This window comes from Mustelus asterias, chromosome 19 (genome assembly GCF_964213995.1).
Source record: "Mustelus asterias chromosome 19, sMusAst1.hap1.1, whole genome shotgun sequence".
NCBI classification, from domain to species: Eukaryota; Metazoa; Chordata; class Chondrichthyes; order Carcharhiniformes; family Triakidae; genus Mustelus; species Mustelus asterias.
Window position 1 is genome coordinate 80,411,743 of NC_135819.1, and position 16,071 is coordinate 80,427,813.

The 16,071-nt window shown below is 47.2% G+C and overlaps 1 protein-coding gene across 7 annotated transcripts in view; it reads right to left on the minus strand.

Annotated features, from left to right (window-relative positions):
- The window catches only part of frmd4a (FERM domain containing 4A), a 395,474-nt gene that overhangs the window by 131,457 nt on the left and 247,946 nt on the right, over nucleotides 1-16,071 (minus strand). For all 7 annotated transcript variants that reach the window (XM_078235965.1, XM_078235964.1, XM_078235961.1 and 4 more), the window contains one exon: nucleotides 8,628-8,650. In XM_078235965.1, the coding sequence (XP_078092091.1) occupies nucleotides 8,628-8,650 (23 nt within the window). The remainder of the gene's footprint in view (nucleotides 1-8,627; nucleotides 8,651-16,071) is intronic.

The following is a 16,071-nucleotide window of genomic DNA, read 5'->3' on the forward strand; positions in this document are numbered from 1 at the left end:
TCTTCTGCACTGTATGGTTTCTATGATTTCTATGATCTGTTTTCATGTTTCTCGCTAGTTTAATTCCATATTTTATTTTCTTCTTTATCAACTTCTTAGTTCTCCTTTGCTGAATTTTAAAATGCTCCCAATCCTCTACTTTCTTGGCAACTTTATATGTCTCTTCCCTTGAGCTGATAGAATCCTTAACTTCTCTTGTTCGTCATGGTTGGATCACTTTTCCTGCTGGCTTTTTGTAAGGGGGGATGTAAATTTGTTGCAAACCATGTGTTAATTCCTTAAATGCTGGCTATTGCCTGTACAATCATACCCTTGAATATAGTTTCCCAATCTACCTCTGCCAGCTTGTCCCTCATAGCTTCATTGTTTCCTTTGTGTAAAGACCCTCCTTTCAGGTTGAACTACTCATTTTCAAACTTCATGGAAGATTCTTCCATGTCATGGTCACTCTTCTCTGAAGACTTATAGAATCATAGAAGCCCCACAGGGCAGAAGTGGGCCATTTGACCCATCGAGCCTGCACCGACAATGATCCCACCCTGTAATCCCATATATTGACCCTGCTAATCCCCCTGACACTAATGGACAGTTTGGCATGGCCAATCCACCTAACCTGCACACCTTTGGAGTGTGGGAGGAAACCGGAGCACCCGGGGGAAACCCATGTAGACACGGGGAGAACGTGCAGACTCCACACAGACAGTGACCCGAGGCCAGAATCGAACCCGGGTCCCTGGCGCTGTCAGGCAGCAGTGTTAACCACTGTGCCACCGTGCTGCCGCCGCCTTTCCAACAAAATCATTAATTAGCCCTTTCTCGTTGCACAACCTTGGATCTAAAATAACCCTCCCTCTGGCTGGTTCCTCAAAATACTGTTTTAGAAAACTTTCACATATACATTCCAAGAATTTATCCCCGTCAGTGTCAGTGTTAATTAGGTTTATCCAGTCTATATGTAGGTTGGTGTCCCCTATGATTACTGTATTGCCTTTGTTACATGCACCTGTAATTTCCTGGTTTGTAACATTCCCTACATTGCCACTACTCTTTGGTAACCCATAAACAACTCCGACCAAAGTTTGCTGCCCCTTGCTGTACCCTTGCTCCACCCAAACTGATTTGATCTTCCGATCTAAGATCCTCTCTCACTCATGTACTGATCTTAACGTAGACGTACTGAATAATCTCTGCTGCTGACCCGTTGAGGATGCACCCACGGGCTGGGGACTGAAGCCAGGGACTTGCCTCTCAGAACGGTTCACTCCGATACTCCGAAACATCGAAACAGGAGCGGCAGAAATCATTTGCCAGAATAAACCTCTCTGCTGAGTGACCAACAATAAAGTTGGACCTGAACGCTTCCCTCGGCATTCTAGTAATTTAACGATAAAACCATCAAAATCCCAAACGAGTAAACAATATTTCCACAAATAAACAAAGTATTTGAAAGAGCAGGTCTTCTGTGGCTTCCTGAAAGACTGGGATTGGCTTTAAACAAACATCACAGTGGGGATAAACTCAACAGCACGGCAATGCGTTTAATTAACGTTCTTGGCAGGAATCTTTGTTTCTGTTTAATTTACTGGCTCCATGCATTCCTCCTGTCCACATGGCAAATTTTGCACTGTTTACAAGCTACATTCCAGTTTTTAATTAAAATTAAAGTTTAGTTTTATGTGGTTGCCTGTGGAGTTTGATGTCCACCCTATTTGCACACAATTTGCCAAGTGGTTAAAGGATTTCTGAACTCTCGGTCTCAAACCTCTGTAATTTATTCACTGCGCCTTGACTGTCGATTTTATTACAAATCCATCAAAATGCAAACTAAGCCGAGGCCAAGTCAAAATGTTTTAGTTCCTTCGTTCTCACGCCGTGTAATACAAGAATGAACTTTGCTGAGGCGGAGAGGGGAGGCTGCAGTTAGAAGATCAATCCTGAGCGAAATTTTACTAGCACGTCCGCCCGAGGTTCGTACGATCCCGCCCGAGGCCGGCGGAGAATGCTGCTCTCCAAGCCTCGCCTGTCCCCAGATTCGGGGCGGGCGTGCCGGTAAAATTCCGGCCAACGTTACTGAAACATATCCAAGCTATTGGACAGAGCAGAGGCGGCAGGAGGAAGGTTTCTGTGGATTGCTGTGATTCGGACACCTGACATTTGGAACAGGTCAATCAGGGAATCCTTTCAGATAATATTCCAAATGTTGTGTTGGACCTTGTGGCTCTATTTACCAAAGTTCCTCTTTTTTCTCATCGCTGTCATCTTCTCCTCAGGTTCCCGGCTCACTATGGTTGTTTTGATGCTGTACTGATCATCAACAAGTCATCATCCTTCTTCGGGGAGTCCACCCCGTGAATGTTGGCGAGGTATTCGACTGCGGAAGGGTGACAGCCAAGCTCAGTTTGATCCACGCCCAATTTCACAGCGGCTCAGCAGGTCATGGGGTCGTGGGTTCAAGTCTCACTCCAGGACATGAGCAGAGAAGTCTAGACTGTCAATCCAGTGCTGCACTGAGGGAGTGCTGCACTGTTGGATGTGCTGTCTTTCGAGTGATATAAAAGATCCCGTGGCTACCACTTTGAAGAACAGAGGAGTTATCCCAGGTGTCCTCGGACCAACATCAATATCACAAGAACAGATTATTTGGTCTAGGGGAGGCAATGGCCTAGTCGTATTATCGCTAGACTATCAATCCAGAAACTCAGCTAATGTTCTGGGAATCGAGGTTCAAATCGCGCCACAGCAATGGTGGAATTTGAATTGAATAATAAATACCTGGATTAAGAATCTACTGATGACCATGAAACCATTGTTAAAATCATAGAATCCCAGCGGTGCAGAAGGAGGCCATTCAGCCCATCGGGTCTGCACCGACCACAGTCTCACCCAGGCCCTCTTCCCGTAACCCCACGCATTTACCCTGCTAATCCCCCTGACACTAGGGTCAATTTAGCAAGGCCAATCAACCTAACCTGCACATCTTTGGGCTGTGGGAGGAAACCAGAGGACCCGGAGGAAACCCATGCAGACACGGGGAGAACGTGCAAACTCCACACAGTGACCTGAGGCCGGAATTAAACCCAGGTCTGTCGCTGTGAGGCCGCAGTGCTAACCACTGTGCCAACGTGCCGTCCCTAACTGTCGCAAAAATCCATTATTGACTGTTGGGATACAATGAAAAGTTCACTAATGTCCTTTAGGGAAGGAAATCTGCTGTCCTTACCCGATCTAGCCCACATGTGACTCCAGAGCCACAGCAATGTGGTTGATTCTCAACTGCCCCCGAGCAACTAGGGATGGGCAATAAATGCTGGCCCAGCCAGCGATTTCCATGTCCCACGAACGAATAAAAAAAAATTGTATTGCTGTTTGTGGGAGCTTGCAGAAATTGGCTGCCATGTTTCCTACATTACAACAGTGACTATACTGCAAGAACTCTAAGAAGAGTCATATGGATTCGAAACATGAACTCTGTTTCTCTCTGCACAGATGCTGCCAGATGTGTTGAGTTTTTCCAGCATTTTCTCTTTTTGTTTATTGTAGAAAGGATTTCACTGGCTGTAACATGTTTTGGAACATCCTGTGGCCATGGAAAGAGGAGTGTGAATACAAGTCTTTTGTTTCTTTTTTAAGCACGTGTCAATGTTTTCCAGCCCCTGATACATCACAGGCTGGGGAATGAAGCCTGAAACGTGTCTCTCAGACCGGCTCACTCCGATACTCCGAAACATCGAAACAGGAGCGGCAGAAATCACTTGCCAGAAGAAACCTCTCTGCTGAGTGACCAACAATAAAGTTGGACCTGGACTCTTCCCTCGGGCAGGCATTTTAGTAATTTGAATCGAGTTGAATTGATTTATTATTGACATGTATTGGGATACAGTGAAAAGTATTGTTTCTTGTGTGCTATACAGATAAAGCATACCGTTTATAGAGTACATAGGGAAGGAAAGGAGAGGGTGCAGGTTATAGTATTACAGTCATAGCTAGGCTGTGGAGGAAGATCAGCTTGTATGTGGTAAGTCCATTCAAAAGTCTGACAGCAGCAGCGAGGAAGCTGTTCTTGAGTCGCTAAGTACGTGTTTTCAGACTTTTGTGTCTTTTTCCCGACGGAAGAAGGTGGAAGAGAGAATGTCCGGGGTGTGTGGGGTCTTTGATTATGATGGCTGCTTTTTCGAGGGAAGTGTAGGCAGTCAATGGATGGGATAAACCATCAAAATCCCCAATGAGTAAACAAAATTTCCACAAATAAAGAAATGAATCGGAAGAAGTGGACTGCATCAGGAGCGCTTTCATAGCCTCCCTTCCTGACACGAGGACGTCTCTCCATCTGTCACTCAAACATGAAACAGCAGGGATGAAACCAACTTCCTTCCTGGTCAGTAGCCTCAGCGTGACACTGGGTCTCGTGGTTACTCGATAAACCACCGGGGAAAACTTAAAACACCTGTTTGAGATAAGTCATGGTGTGGGGGAATGCTGAATAGTTATTTAAGACAAACGAGAATGAGTTGATAGCATCTGTAATCAATTCAGTGGTAGGAAGTGGCTGTGAGCCAGTAAAGTGGGTCTGTCATACTGAGCGTAAAGACCAGGCAAATCAAACAAGCATTTTGCACTCTGAGTATTTATCACTTTGGAGAATTCCTAATGTGGAAAACACATCAAGTGCCATCTGTGCATGCTGGTGGCTGCCACAGTGCAGAGTAACGTCAGGACATGTTCTCACTTCATCAGCTTAATGGCACATAAGAAATGCAGAATGCCATCCACATTCTATCGTGCATCTGCAATCTAAATTGGAACCACTGGCCCAGGATGACACTAAAGCAACGGACAGACTCCAAGCAATCAGAGTGTCGTTTAACTTGGTTAAAACTCAAATTGCTAAACTTCCCGAACAAATACATAAATATTGGGTACATACACAGCAAGGGTTAAAGACATCTTGATAAAGAAACTGCTATCCTTTGATGTAGCTCAGAGCAAACCCTGAACCATAGCAGCTGCAGAGTTTAAATTCAGATCATTATTAATTCTGGAATGAAAAGCTTGTATCTGTAACAGTGACCATGAAACACCCAGCCTGTCATCAGAACCCATCTGGCTCAGTAATGTCCTTTCGGGAAGGGAAATGTCAGCCTTCCACAGCCTGGCCCCAAAGTGACTCCAGACCCACAGCAACGTGGTCGACCCTCAACTCCACTCTGCAATTCACTCAACCGGAGGCAATTAGGGATGGACAATAAAATGTTGGCCCGCGCCAGCAGCACTCACACCTCGTAAATGAATTTTAGAAAAAACAAACAACAAACAAAGAACAAAGTAAATTACAGCACAGGAACAGTCCCTTCGGCCCTCCAAACCTGCACCGACCATGCTGCTCAACTGAACTAAAACCACCTACCCTTCCAGGGTCCATATCCCTCTATTCCCATCCTATTCATGTATTTGTCCAGAAGCCCCTTAAAAGTCACTATCGTATCTGCTTCCACTACCTCCCCCGGCAGCGAGTTCCAGGCACCCACCACCCTCTGTGTAAAAAACTTGCCTCGTACATCTCCTTCAAACCTTGCTCCTCGCACCTTAAACCTATGCCCCCGAGTAACTGACTCTTCCACCCGGGGAAAAAGCTTCTGACTATCCACTCTGTCCATGCCTCTCATAATCTTATAGACCTCTATCAAGTCGCCCCTCAACCTGTCGTTCCAGTGAGAACAAACCAAGTTTCTCCAACCTCTTCTCATAGCTAATGCCCTCCATGCCAGGCAACATCCTGGTAAATCTTTTCTGTACCCTCTCCAAAGCCTCCATATCCTTCTGGTAGTGTGGTGACCAGAATTGAACACTATATTCCAAGTGCAACCTAACTAAGGTTCTATAAAGCTGTAACATGACTTGCCAATTTTTAAACTCAATGCCCCGGCCGATGAAGGCAAGCATGCCGTATGCCTTCTTGACTACCTTCTCCACCTGCGTTGCCACTTTCAGATCTCTCTGCCTATCAATACTCTTAAGGATTCTGGCATTTACTGTGTATTATTATCTGTATTAGACCTTCCAAAATGCATTACCTCATATTTGTCCGGATTAAATTCCATCTGCCATCTCTCCGCCCAAGCCTCCAACCTATCTATATCCTGCTGTATCCTCTGATGGTCCTCATCGCTATCCGCAAATCCACCAACCTTTGTGTCATCCGCAAACTTACTAATCAATCCAGTTACATTTTCTTCCAAATCATTTATACATATTACAAACAGCAAAGGTCCCAGCACTGATCCCTGAGGAACGCCACTTGTCACAGCCCTCCATTCAGAAACAAGAATACCAAATATTAAAGGGAAAAACAATTTATACTGCACGAGAAAAGGATGCTGAATGGTGGGAAAGTGGACTCTGATTGGTGTTGCTATGGCAAATGCACCAGGTAACAGTGAACGGCCATGTTTTTTTTCAATTAAAACCAGGCAAGTCACCACTGATTGGGTAAAGCCATTGCTGGGGAAATGCACCAGGGAATAGCTGTGCCCCAAGCTATTGTTTAGTTGAAAAAGGAGCATGGACATATTCTTTCTGTCTGCAGTGGACATGTCTGTGTGAGTGAAAATGAGCTACACTGTGAACCCACAGAATCCCTACAGTGCAGAAAAAGGCCATTCAGCCCATTGAGTCTGCACTGACTCTCCGAAAAAACATTCCACCCAGGCATTACCGTCCGCCCTATCCCTGTAACCCCACACATTTCCCATGGCTAATCCCCCTAACCTACACATCTTGGACCACCAAGGGGCAATTTAGCATGGCCAATCCACCTAACCTGAAAATCTTTGGAGTGTGGGAGGAAACCGAAGCACCCGGAGGAAACCCATGCAGATATGGGGAGAATGTGCAAACTCCACACGGACAATCACCCAAGGCCAGAATCGACCCTGGGTCCCTGGCGCTGTGAGGCAGTAGTGCTAACCACTGTGCCACCATACTGCCCAACTGATAATCTTAAACTGGTTGTTAGTGTAATTCTAAACTCGCGGTTATGTTCATAGACCCTGAATTGTCACGGACATGGAAAAATCAACCTGTGTTTCTGGTGCCTTGTTTATCTCCAGCAACTAAAAGCTTCCAAACCGATGTTTTCTTAGAGTCCCAGACAAGATGATCAAGGTTTGCAGACAGTCGTTTTGAGTCAGAGGGTCATTTACAGCACAGCTGGTGGCCATTCAGCCCATTGAACCCATGCTGTCTCTCTCCCCAGAACAAGCTAGTCAGTCGCATTCCCCTGCTTGGCTCCCGGAACCTTGCACATTTATTTCCCTCAAATGTTCATCCAGTTTTTTCTTGAAATCATTAATTATATCAGCGTCCGTAACTCTTGTAGGCAGTGTCCAGGTCATCACCACTCACTGTGTAAAGCAAGTTCTTCCTCACATCCCTTCTGTATCTCTTGGCCATAACCTTAAATTTGTCTTCCCAAGTCCTTGCACTGCCAGCCAATGGGATCAGTTTTTCTTTGTCTTTCTTATCTAAATCTCTTATAATCTTGTATCAAATCTCCCCGCAACCTCCTTCACTCCAAGGAGAACAACTCCAGCTTTTCCAACCCTAACCTTGTAACTAAAATCCCTTATCCCTGGAACCCCAATCTCCTCTGCATTCTGTCAAAGACTTTCATTTCCTTCCTAAACCTTGGTGATCAGAACCAGACGCAACACTCTGCTTGTGGCCTAATTAGAGCTTTATAAAATTTCAGCATGCCTTCCCTGGTTTTTTATTTATGAAGGCCAAGATCCCCAAAGTGTCGCTAGCCACTCTCTCAGTATGTCCTGCTGCCTTCAAAGATCGATGCACATGAACCCCCGAGCCCCTCTGTCCCTGCGCACTTTTTAGAATTGTGTCATTAAGTCCATGGTGCCTCTCCTTGACCCTTCTGCTGAAATGCATCACCTCCTACTTCTCTGTGTTAAATTCCATCCGTCATTCACCTGCCCATTCTGTCAGCCTACCTGCGTCCTGTTGCAATATAATTGGTTTCATCCTCACTGTCTGCTGCACCTCCAGAACTGGCAAATATTGACGTTGTCATTCCATTGTCATCATGTCATTCCTATATATGTACATAAACAACTCAGTAATCCTAGTACTGATCCTTGGGGAACACCACTGTCAACCATCCTTCAGTCTGAAAAATAACTGTTTACCAAGACTTGCTGGTTTCTGTTCTCAGGCCATTTTTTAATCCACGCTGACACTGACCCACCTATTCCACTCGCTGCAGTTTTGTTAACCAGCCTTTGTGTGGTACTCTTATCAAGTCAACATTTCCTGAGTGAGTCCCGGCAAACACGAGGAAGGTATGTTCGTGGTTTCTGTGCACCAGCAAATGATGGCAATACAATGATGGAACAGTGAGAGCAGATACATCTCAAACCTTAACAAAAGAAGACAACTCTATTACAGCCACTTAATTTTTGCCGTGAATATTAATAGAAAGCACCACTTCCTCACAAAAAGCTGCATAAATGCGTTGGCTGAAAACAGCTGAAGGGTAAACTATGCTTTGCAAATAATCACCAACAAAACCTCCCAGCGTCTATCACACGTCACTCACAAAACAGCTTGTCCAATCTTACCTTGAATAATCTCCTTTCGCTTCCTGCAAGAGATGAAGAGAGAAGACCACTGGTTAGTTAAACTTTCCACCCAATTCCTGCAACATCACAACAGTCCCTTCACCTGCCTGTACCCTCGTGGATTTCTCACCGCGTTGAGTTAATATTGTCGACACAATCCCGAGCTTTTAGTGTTCTGGAATTGACATGAACTCAAGGAATGACAGCAGCGCAAACCCTCTGGTACCATGTATTCAGCATTCTTTACTCCGTGGTCAATGGCTGTGATTGAAACATCACTAAAACATAATGGCCGGAATTCTCCGGCAGTTCACGCCTCACTGCCGCTGCCAGCGAGAATGGAGAATTTACCGTTCAGCCAAATCTCCATCCACTGCAGCGGGACCGGAGAATCCCAGCCGTGGCCAAGGGCGGAGAAATCTGGCCAATGCCTCGTCTCTCAATGAAATAACTCCTTAGAAACCAGAGTTCTTTCACCAGATTCCCTTTATTTACAAACTTATCTCCACTCCGATGAATGCTTCAGGTACAAAGTCAGAATCTGGAGTGCCAGTACACCCAACACTCCTCAATATATATATATATACAGGTGAGACTCCCTGATTGGGCAGGCAATCATTACCTCAATCAGGGAGCTCATACTCCAAGAGGCCCACCTCCTGGGCCTTATTCAAGTCATTACACTTAATATTTGCAATAGAACAAAATCCACAGAGTTTAGAAGGTGTTGCTTGCTAAGATTGAACATTGTTGGTTGTTTTGTGTCACTCCAGTTATTTTGAAGTGGGAAGACTTGACATTACTTTCTCTACGATTATCCAAATAATCTTTGGGCTGAAATTTACGTACCAGAAGGCTGAAGTCCCCCTGTTGGGGTGGAAAGCAGGGGGTGACTCTGCTCTGGGAGGCAGTGACACTCAGGGCTACATTTCGTCAAGGCAGTTAATTGAATAGAGAGGGCTCTGATCCCTACTGAAGAATCAAACAGAGGGTGAGCAGCTCAGCAGCACCACCGGATGTGGTGGTCATTGCTGGGGCTACACTTCACCATCTAAACCTGTGACCTCTACCATCAGGAAGGACAAGGGCAGCCGATACTTAGGAACATACGCCATGTGGAAGTTCCCCTCTGAGTCATTCGCCACCCTGACTTGGAAATACATCGCCATTCCTTCACTGTCGCTGGGTCAAAAATCCTGGAGCTCCTGCTCTAACAGCACTGTGGATGTACCTATTCCACAGTAAGAAGTCTCACAACACCAGGTTAAAGTCCAACAGGTTTATTTGGTCGCAAATACCATAAGCTTTCGGAGCGCTGCTCCTTCGTCAGATGGAGTGGAAATGTACCTATTCCACACAGACTGAAGTGGTTCCAGACGGTGACTCATGACTACCTTCTCAAGGGGAAGTTAGGGGTGGGTAACAAAATTGTTGGCTTAGCTGGCGACACCCACATCCCACAAAATAATAATTAAAAAAACAATGTCTGCGTGGGTTTCCTCCGGGTTCTCCTGTTTCCTCCCACACTCCAAAGATGTGCAGGTTTGGTAGATTGGCCATGCTAAATTGTCCATTAGCGTCAGGGGGACTAGCTAGGATAAATGCATGGGGTTATGGGTTTGGAGCCTGGGTGGCATTGTGATCGGTGCAGACTCGATGGGCCGAATGGCCTCCTTCTTCATTCTATGATACTACGTGCCCGCGGAGAGGGTTAGGTGAGGTTGAGTAGGAAGTATATTGCAGCCAGAGACCCCTCAATGGGGCGAAGAGTGCTTTGGAAGAGGAAGTCAAACCCTGCCCCGATGGGAGCCACCAGGTTTCACTGAACAGTCTCCCCACAGGACAGAGGAGAGCTCAGCTGCCGGAAAAAAAGAGGCAGCAAGATGCCCTGAATCAGGTTAACAGGCTGTGGCAGGCAGGCGGGTGGTCACTCTGTACTTACACTATTGCTGCCACAATGACATGGTGATGGCAGCATATTGAGCACAACAGCCGGTGTCTTTCCAGCTTCCGGCCCATCACCAAAAGGTGGGCACAATTCAACCCTCTCTGTCAGTCTGGTAATGAGATACTGCAGCTTTATATTTATTCTGTACTTTTAACATAATAAAACAACCCCAGGCCTTTCACTGGAGCACGAGAAAGCAAAGCCTGATGACAAGGCACATTAGGACACTGGCAGTAGAGTTTTGGATAACCACAAGTTTCCGAAGGGTAGAAAGTGGGAGAGCCGTCAGGAACGCTTTGGAAAAACTGAGTTCAGAAAAAACAAAAGTATGGACGGGGGTTTCAGCCGCAGAACAACTGAGACAGGGGCTGAGTCTGGCAATGTTATGGAGGTGGGATTGGGGTTTTGAGTGACGCTGCAAAATGAGGTTGCAAGCTCACCTCCGAATCAACTGACACCAAGGTTAAGCACAAACTGCCTTAGTCTCAGCCAGGGAGCGGGATGGGGTGGGCAGTTAGCGAATGTGGTTTGGAGCGGGATGGGGTCGGTAGTTAGGGAGTGGGGTTTGGAGCGGGATGGGGTCGGTAGTTAGGGAGTGGGGTTTGGAGCGGGATGGGGTGGGTAGTTAGGGAGTGGGGTTTGGAGCGGGATGGGGTCGGTACTTAGGGAGTGGGGTTTGGAGCGGGATGGGGCCGGTAGTTAGGGAGTGGGGTTTGGAGCGGGATGGGGTCGGTAGTTAGGGAGTGGGGTTTGGAGTGGGATGGGGTCGGTAGTTAGGGAGTGGGATTTGGAGCGGGATGGGGTCGGTAGTTAGGGAGTGGGGTTTGGAGCGGGATGGGGTCGGTAGTTAGGGAGTGGGGTTTGGAGCGGGATGGGGTCGGTAGTTAGGGAGTGGGGTTTGGAGCGGGATGGGGTCGGTAGTTAGGGAGTGGGGTTTGGAGCGGGATGGGGTCGGTAGTTAGGGAGTGGGGTTTGGAGCGGGATGGGGTCGGTAGTTAGGGAGTGGGGTTTGCAGCGGGATGGGGTCGGTAGTTAGGGAGTGGGGTTTGGAGCGGGATGGGGTCGGTAGTTAGGGAGTGGGGTTTGGAGCGGGATGGGGTCGGTAGTTAGGGAGTGGGGTTTGGAGCGGGATGGGGTCGGTAGTTAGGGAGTGGGGTTTGGAGCGGGATGGGGTCGGTAGTTAGGGAGTGGGGTTTGGAGCGGGATGGGGTCGGTAGTTAGGGAGTGGGGTTTGGAGCGGGATGGGGTCGGTAGTTAGGGAGTGGGGTTTGGAGCGGGATGGGGTCGGTAGTTAGGGAGTGGGGTTTGGAGCGGGATGGGGTCGGTAGTTAGGGAGTGGGGTTTGGAGCGGGATGGGGTCGGTAGTTAGGGAGTGGGGTTTGGAGCGGGGACCAAAATCAATAGCCTCAGTCCACTCAACATTTAATTGGAGGAAATTTCTGCTCATCCAGTCCTGGATGTGGGATAAGCAGCCTGATCATTTAGCAACAGTAGAGGAGGAATGGAGAGAGGAGGTGGCGAGGCAGAGCTGAGTGTCCTCACTCATTGAGTCATGGAGGTCAACAGCACAGAAAAGGCCCTTCGGCCCATTGCGTCTGTGCCAGTCAAAGACAACCACCTAATAATTCTAATCCCATTTTCCAGCACTTGGCCCATAGCCTTGTATGCTTGGCATTGCAAGTGCTCATCTAAATACTTCTTAAATGTTATGGGGGCCTCTGCCTCCACCATCCTTTCAAGCAGAGTTCCAGATTCCCACCACCCTCTGGGTGAAAATAAATTTCCTCACATCCCCTCTAAATCTCCTGCCCCTTCCCGTAAATCCATCAGTGTATATGTGAAAATTAATGGTGTTCCGGTAATGTCCCCATTACAAGAAAAGGCAAATTGCATCTAAAGATCACAGAATACTGCAGTGCAGAAGAGGCCCTTCGGCCCATCGAGGCTGCACCGATGCATGAAATGCCCTGACCTGCCCACCTAATCCCACTGAACATAGAACAGTACAGCACAGAACAGGCCCTTCGGCCCTCGACGTTGTGCCAAGCTTTGTCCAAAACCAAGATCAAGCTATCCCACTCCCTATCATTCTGATGTGCTCCATGTGCCTATCCAATAACCGCTTGAAAGTTCCTAAAGTGTCCGACTCCACTATCACAGCAGGCAGTCCATTCCACACCCCAACCACTCTCTGAGTAAAGAACCTTCCTCGGACATCCCTCCTATATCTCCCACCATGAACCTTATAGTTATGCCCCCTAGTAACAGCTACATCCACCTGAGGAAATAGTCTCTGAATGCCCACTCTATCTATCCCCCTCATCATCTTATAAACCTCTATTAAGTCACCTCTCATCCTCCTCCGCTCTATAGAACTTGCCAGCACTTGGTCCATAGCCTTGAATGTTATGGCGTGCCAAGTACTCATCCAGGTATTTTTTAAAGGATGTGAGGCATCCCGCCTCCACCACCCTCCCAGGCAGCGCATTCCAGACCATCACCACCCTCTGAGAAAAAACGTTTTTCCTCAAATCCCCCCTAAATCTCCCAGCCCTCACTTTTAACCTGTGTACCTTCATAACTCATCCTTCAACGAAGGAGAACAGCTGCTCCTTATCCACCCTGTCCATGCCCCTCATAATCTTGAACACCTCAATCAGATCACCCCTCAGTCTTCTCTGCTCCAGAGAAAACAACCCAAGCCTATCCAACCTCTCTTTATAACTTAAATGTTCCATCCCAGGCAACATCCTGGTGAATCTCCTCTGCACCCCTTCCAGTGCGTTCTTGTCCTTCCTATAGTGTGGTGACTAGAACTGCACACAGTACTCCAGCTGTGGCCTCACCAAAGTTCTATACGACTCCATCATGATCTCTCTGGTTTTGTAATCCATACCCTGATTGATAAAGGCGAGTGTGCCAGATGCCTTTTTCACCAGCATATTAACCAGCTTTTCCGCCTTCAGAGATCTATCAACAAACATGCCAAGGTCCCTTTGTTCTTCAGAACTTTCCAGGGTCAGACCTTCCATAGTATAGTAAGACGTGCGGGTTAGGTGAATTGGCCATGCTAAACTGCCCCTCAGTGTCTCAAAATGTGTAGGTTGGGGGGATTAGTGGGGTAAATGTGCGGGGTTACCGGGATAGGGCACGGGGTAGGCCTGGGTAAGAAGCTCTTTCAGAGAGTCAGTGCAGACTCGATGGGCTGAATGGCCTCCTTCTGCACTGTAGGGCTTCTATGATTCTATGCACAGAATCTGGGGAAGATTTTCCAAAGTGTTCAGGAATGTGAGCTGCCTGTTGCATTGTGGGTGTGGGGTGTGGGTGAGGTTGCCATGGCGAAATTCAGTGACACTGAACTTCCTCATGTGTTCCTCAGTGGGGACACGGGAATGGGGTTTGGGAAAGTGTTCTGTTGTGTTTAATACCTCCCATGCTTTTCATTATTCCTCACAGCCAGTGCTTGCTGTGAAACACTCGCTTAGCCACCTCCAGTCCACACTGTCACTGAAAACGATCTTTGTGATGATGTTTTTACAGTCAGTGTTTCTTCCAGTCTCTCGTGGTCCACGTCTCTCTGAGACTGTGTGGGCAGCTGATTGCATCACAGGGTCACGACCCTGTAAGAAATCCGTGAGTGTTTCTGGCCAGAAAACTGTTCCCATTGGCTGGGGAAAGATAAATACACATCTGCATAGGAAAATAGAATCATAGAATCCCTACAGCGCAGGAGGAGGCCATTTGGCCCATCGAGTCTGAACCGACCACAATCCCACCCAGGCCCTGCCTCTATAGCCCCATGCATTTACCCTAGCTAGTCTCCCTGACACTAAGGGGCAATTTAGCATGGCCAATCCAACTAACCCGCACATCTCTGGAATTAACAGAATTCCCACTCACCTGAAGAAGGGGCTCAGAGCCTCGAAAGCTTGTGTGGCTTTTGCTACCAAATAAACCTGTTGGACTTTAACCTGGTGTTGTTAAACTTCTTATTGCTGATTTCAACAGAGACTGATTCACTTAAAACATGGCAATCTCCAAACTGATTTTAATTCCCAGTCTGACTTTAGTGGGAACCATCGAATGTTTACCAATCATCTGCCCACTAATGGCAGAATTGTGCCACAGTAACTAACTAGCGAGCCAGAGGCTGGTGAATCTATGGAATTCATTGCCACAGAAGGCTGTGGAGGCCGGGTCATTGAGTGTATTTAAGACAGAGATAGATAGGTTCTTGATTAATAAGGGGACCAGGGGTTATGGGAAAAAGGCAGGAGAATTGGGTTGAGAAACTTATCAGCCATGATCAAATGGCGGAGCAGACTCGATGGGCCGAATGGCCTAATTCTGCTCCTATGTCTTATGGTCTAACCGGGCCTTGTTACCACGCTGCGGGGTAAAGTCCATGGGAAGTGGGGTTGAGTGAGGCTCATTGGCAATCAAGGACATGTGGGGACAAGGCATCCTGGGAGGGGGCGATGGGGGAAAGATGAAGTGGGCTTTGAATTAACCACTGAAAACCGTTCATGGTGAGTCTGTGGTAGTTCCAGAAACAGGTTTTTCCCATCATATCGGTTGAGTTCAATTCAACAACAACTCATATTTACGTAGTGCCTTTCAAATAGTAAAACATCCCAAAGTGCTTCACAACAGCATTAACAAGAAAAAAGTGACACCGAACCTCAGACGGAGATGGCATCTGGACAGGTGACCAAAAGTTTAGGCTTCAAAGGAGGAGTGAGAAAGAGAGGCGGAGAGGTTTAGGGAAGGATTTCAAGGCTTAGGACCCATACAAAGAACAAAGAACAGTACAGCACAGGAACAGGCCCTTCGGCCCTTCAAGTCTGTGCCGACACAGATGCCTCTCTAATCTAATATTTTCTTGCCTCTACATGTTCCGTATCCCTCTATTCGCTGCCTATTCATGTATCTATCCAGATGTCTCTTGAACATTGTTATAGAATCTGCTTCCACCACCTCCTCCAGCAGCGCATTCCAGGCATTCACCAACCTCTGTGTGAAAAACTTACCCCTTACATCGCTTTTAAACTTTCCCCCTCTCACTTTCAACCTATGCCCCGAGTAATTGACCTTCGACCCTGGGAAAAAGACTCTGACTATCCACTCTATCCAAGCCTGTCATAATCTTGTAAACCTCTATCAGGTCCCCCCTCATCCTCCCACGCTCCAATGAAAACAATCCAAGTTTGTTCAACCTTTCTTCATAATCCATATCCTCCAAACCAGGCAACATCCTGGTAAATCTCTTCTGCACCCTTTCCAATGCATCAACATCCTTCTGGCAGTGTGGCGACATGAAGTGTACACAATACTCCAAATGCGGTCTAACCAAAGTCTTATACAGCTGCAACATGATTTTCCAATTCCTACACTCCACGCCCTGACCGATGAAAGCCAGCATGCCATATGCCTTCTTGACCACCTTGTCCACCTGAGTTGCCACCTTCAGGTAACTGTGGATCTGCACACCTAGAT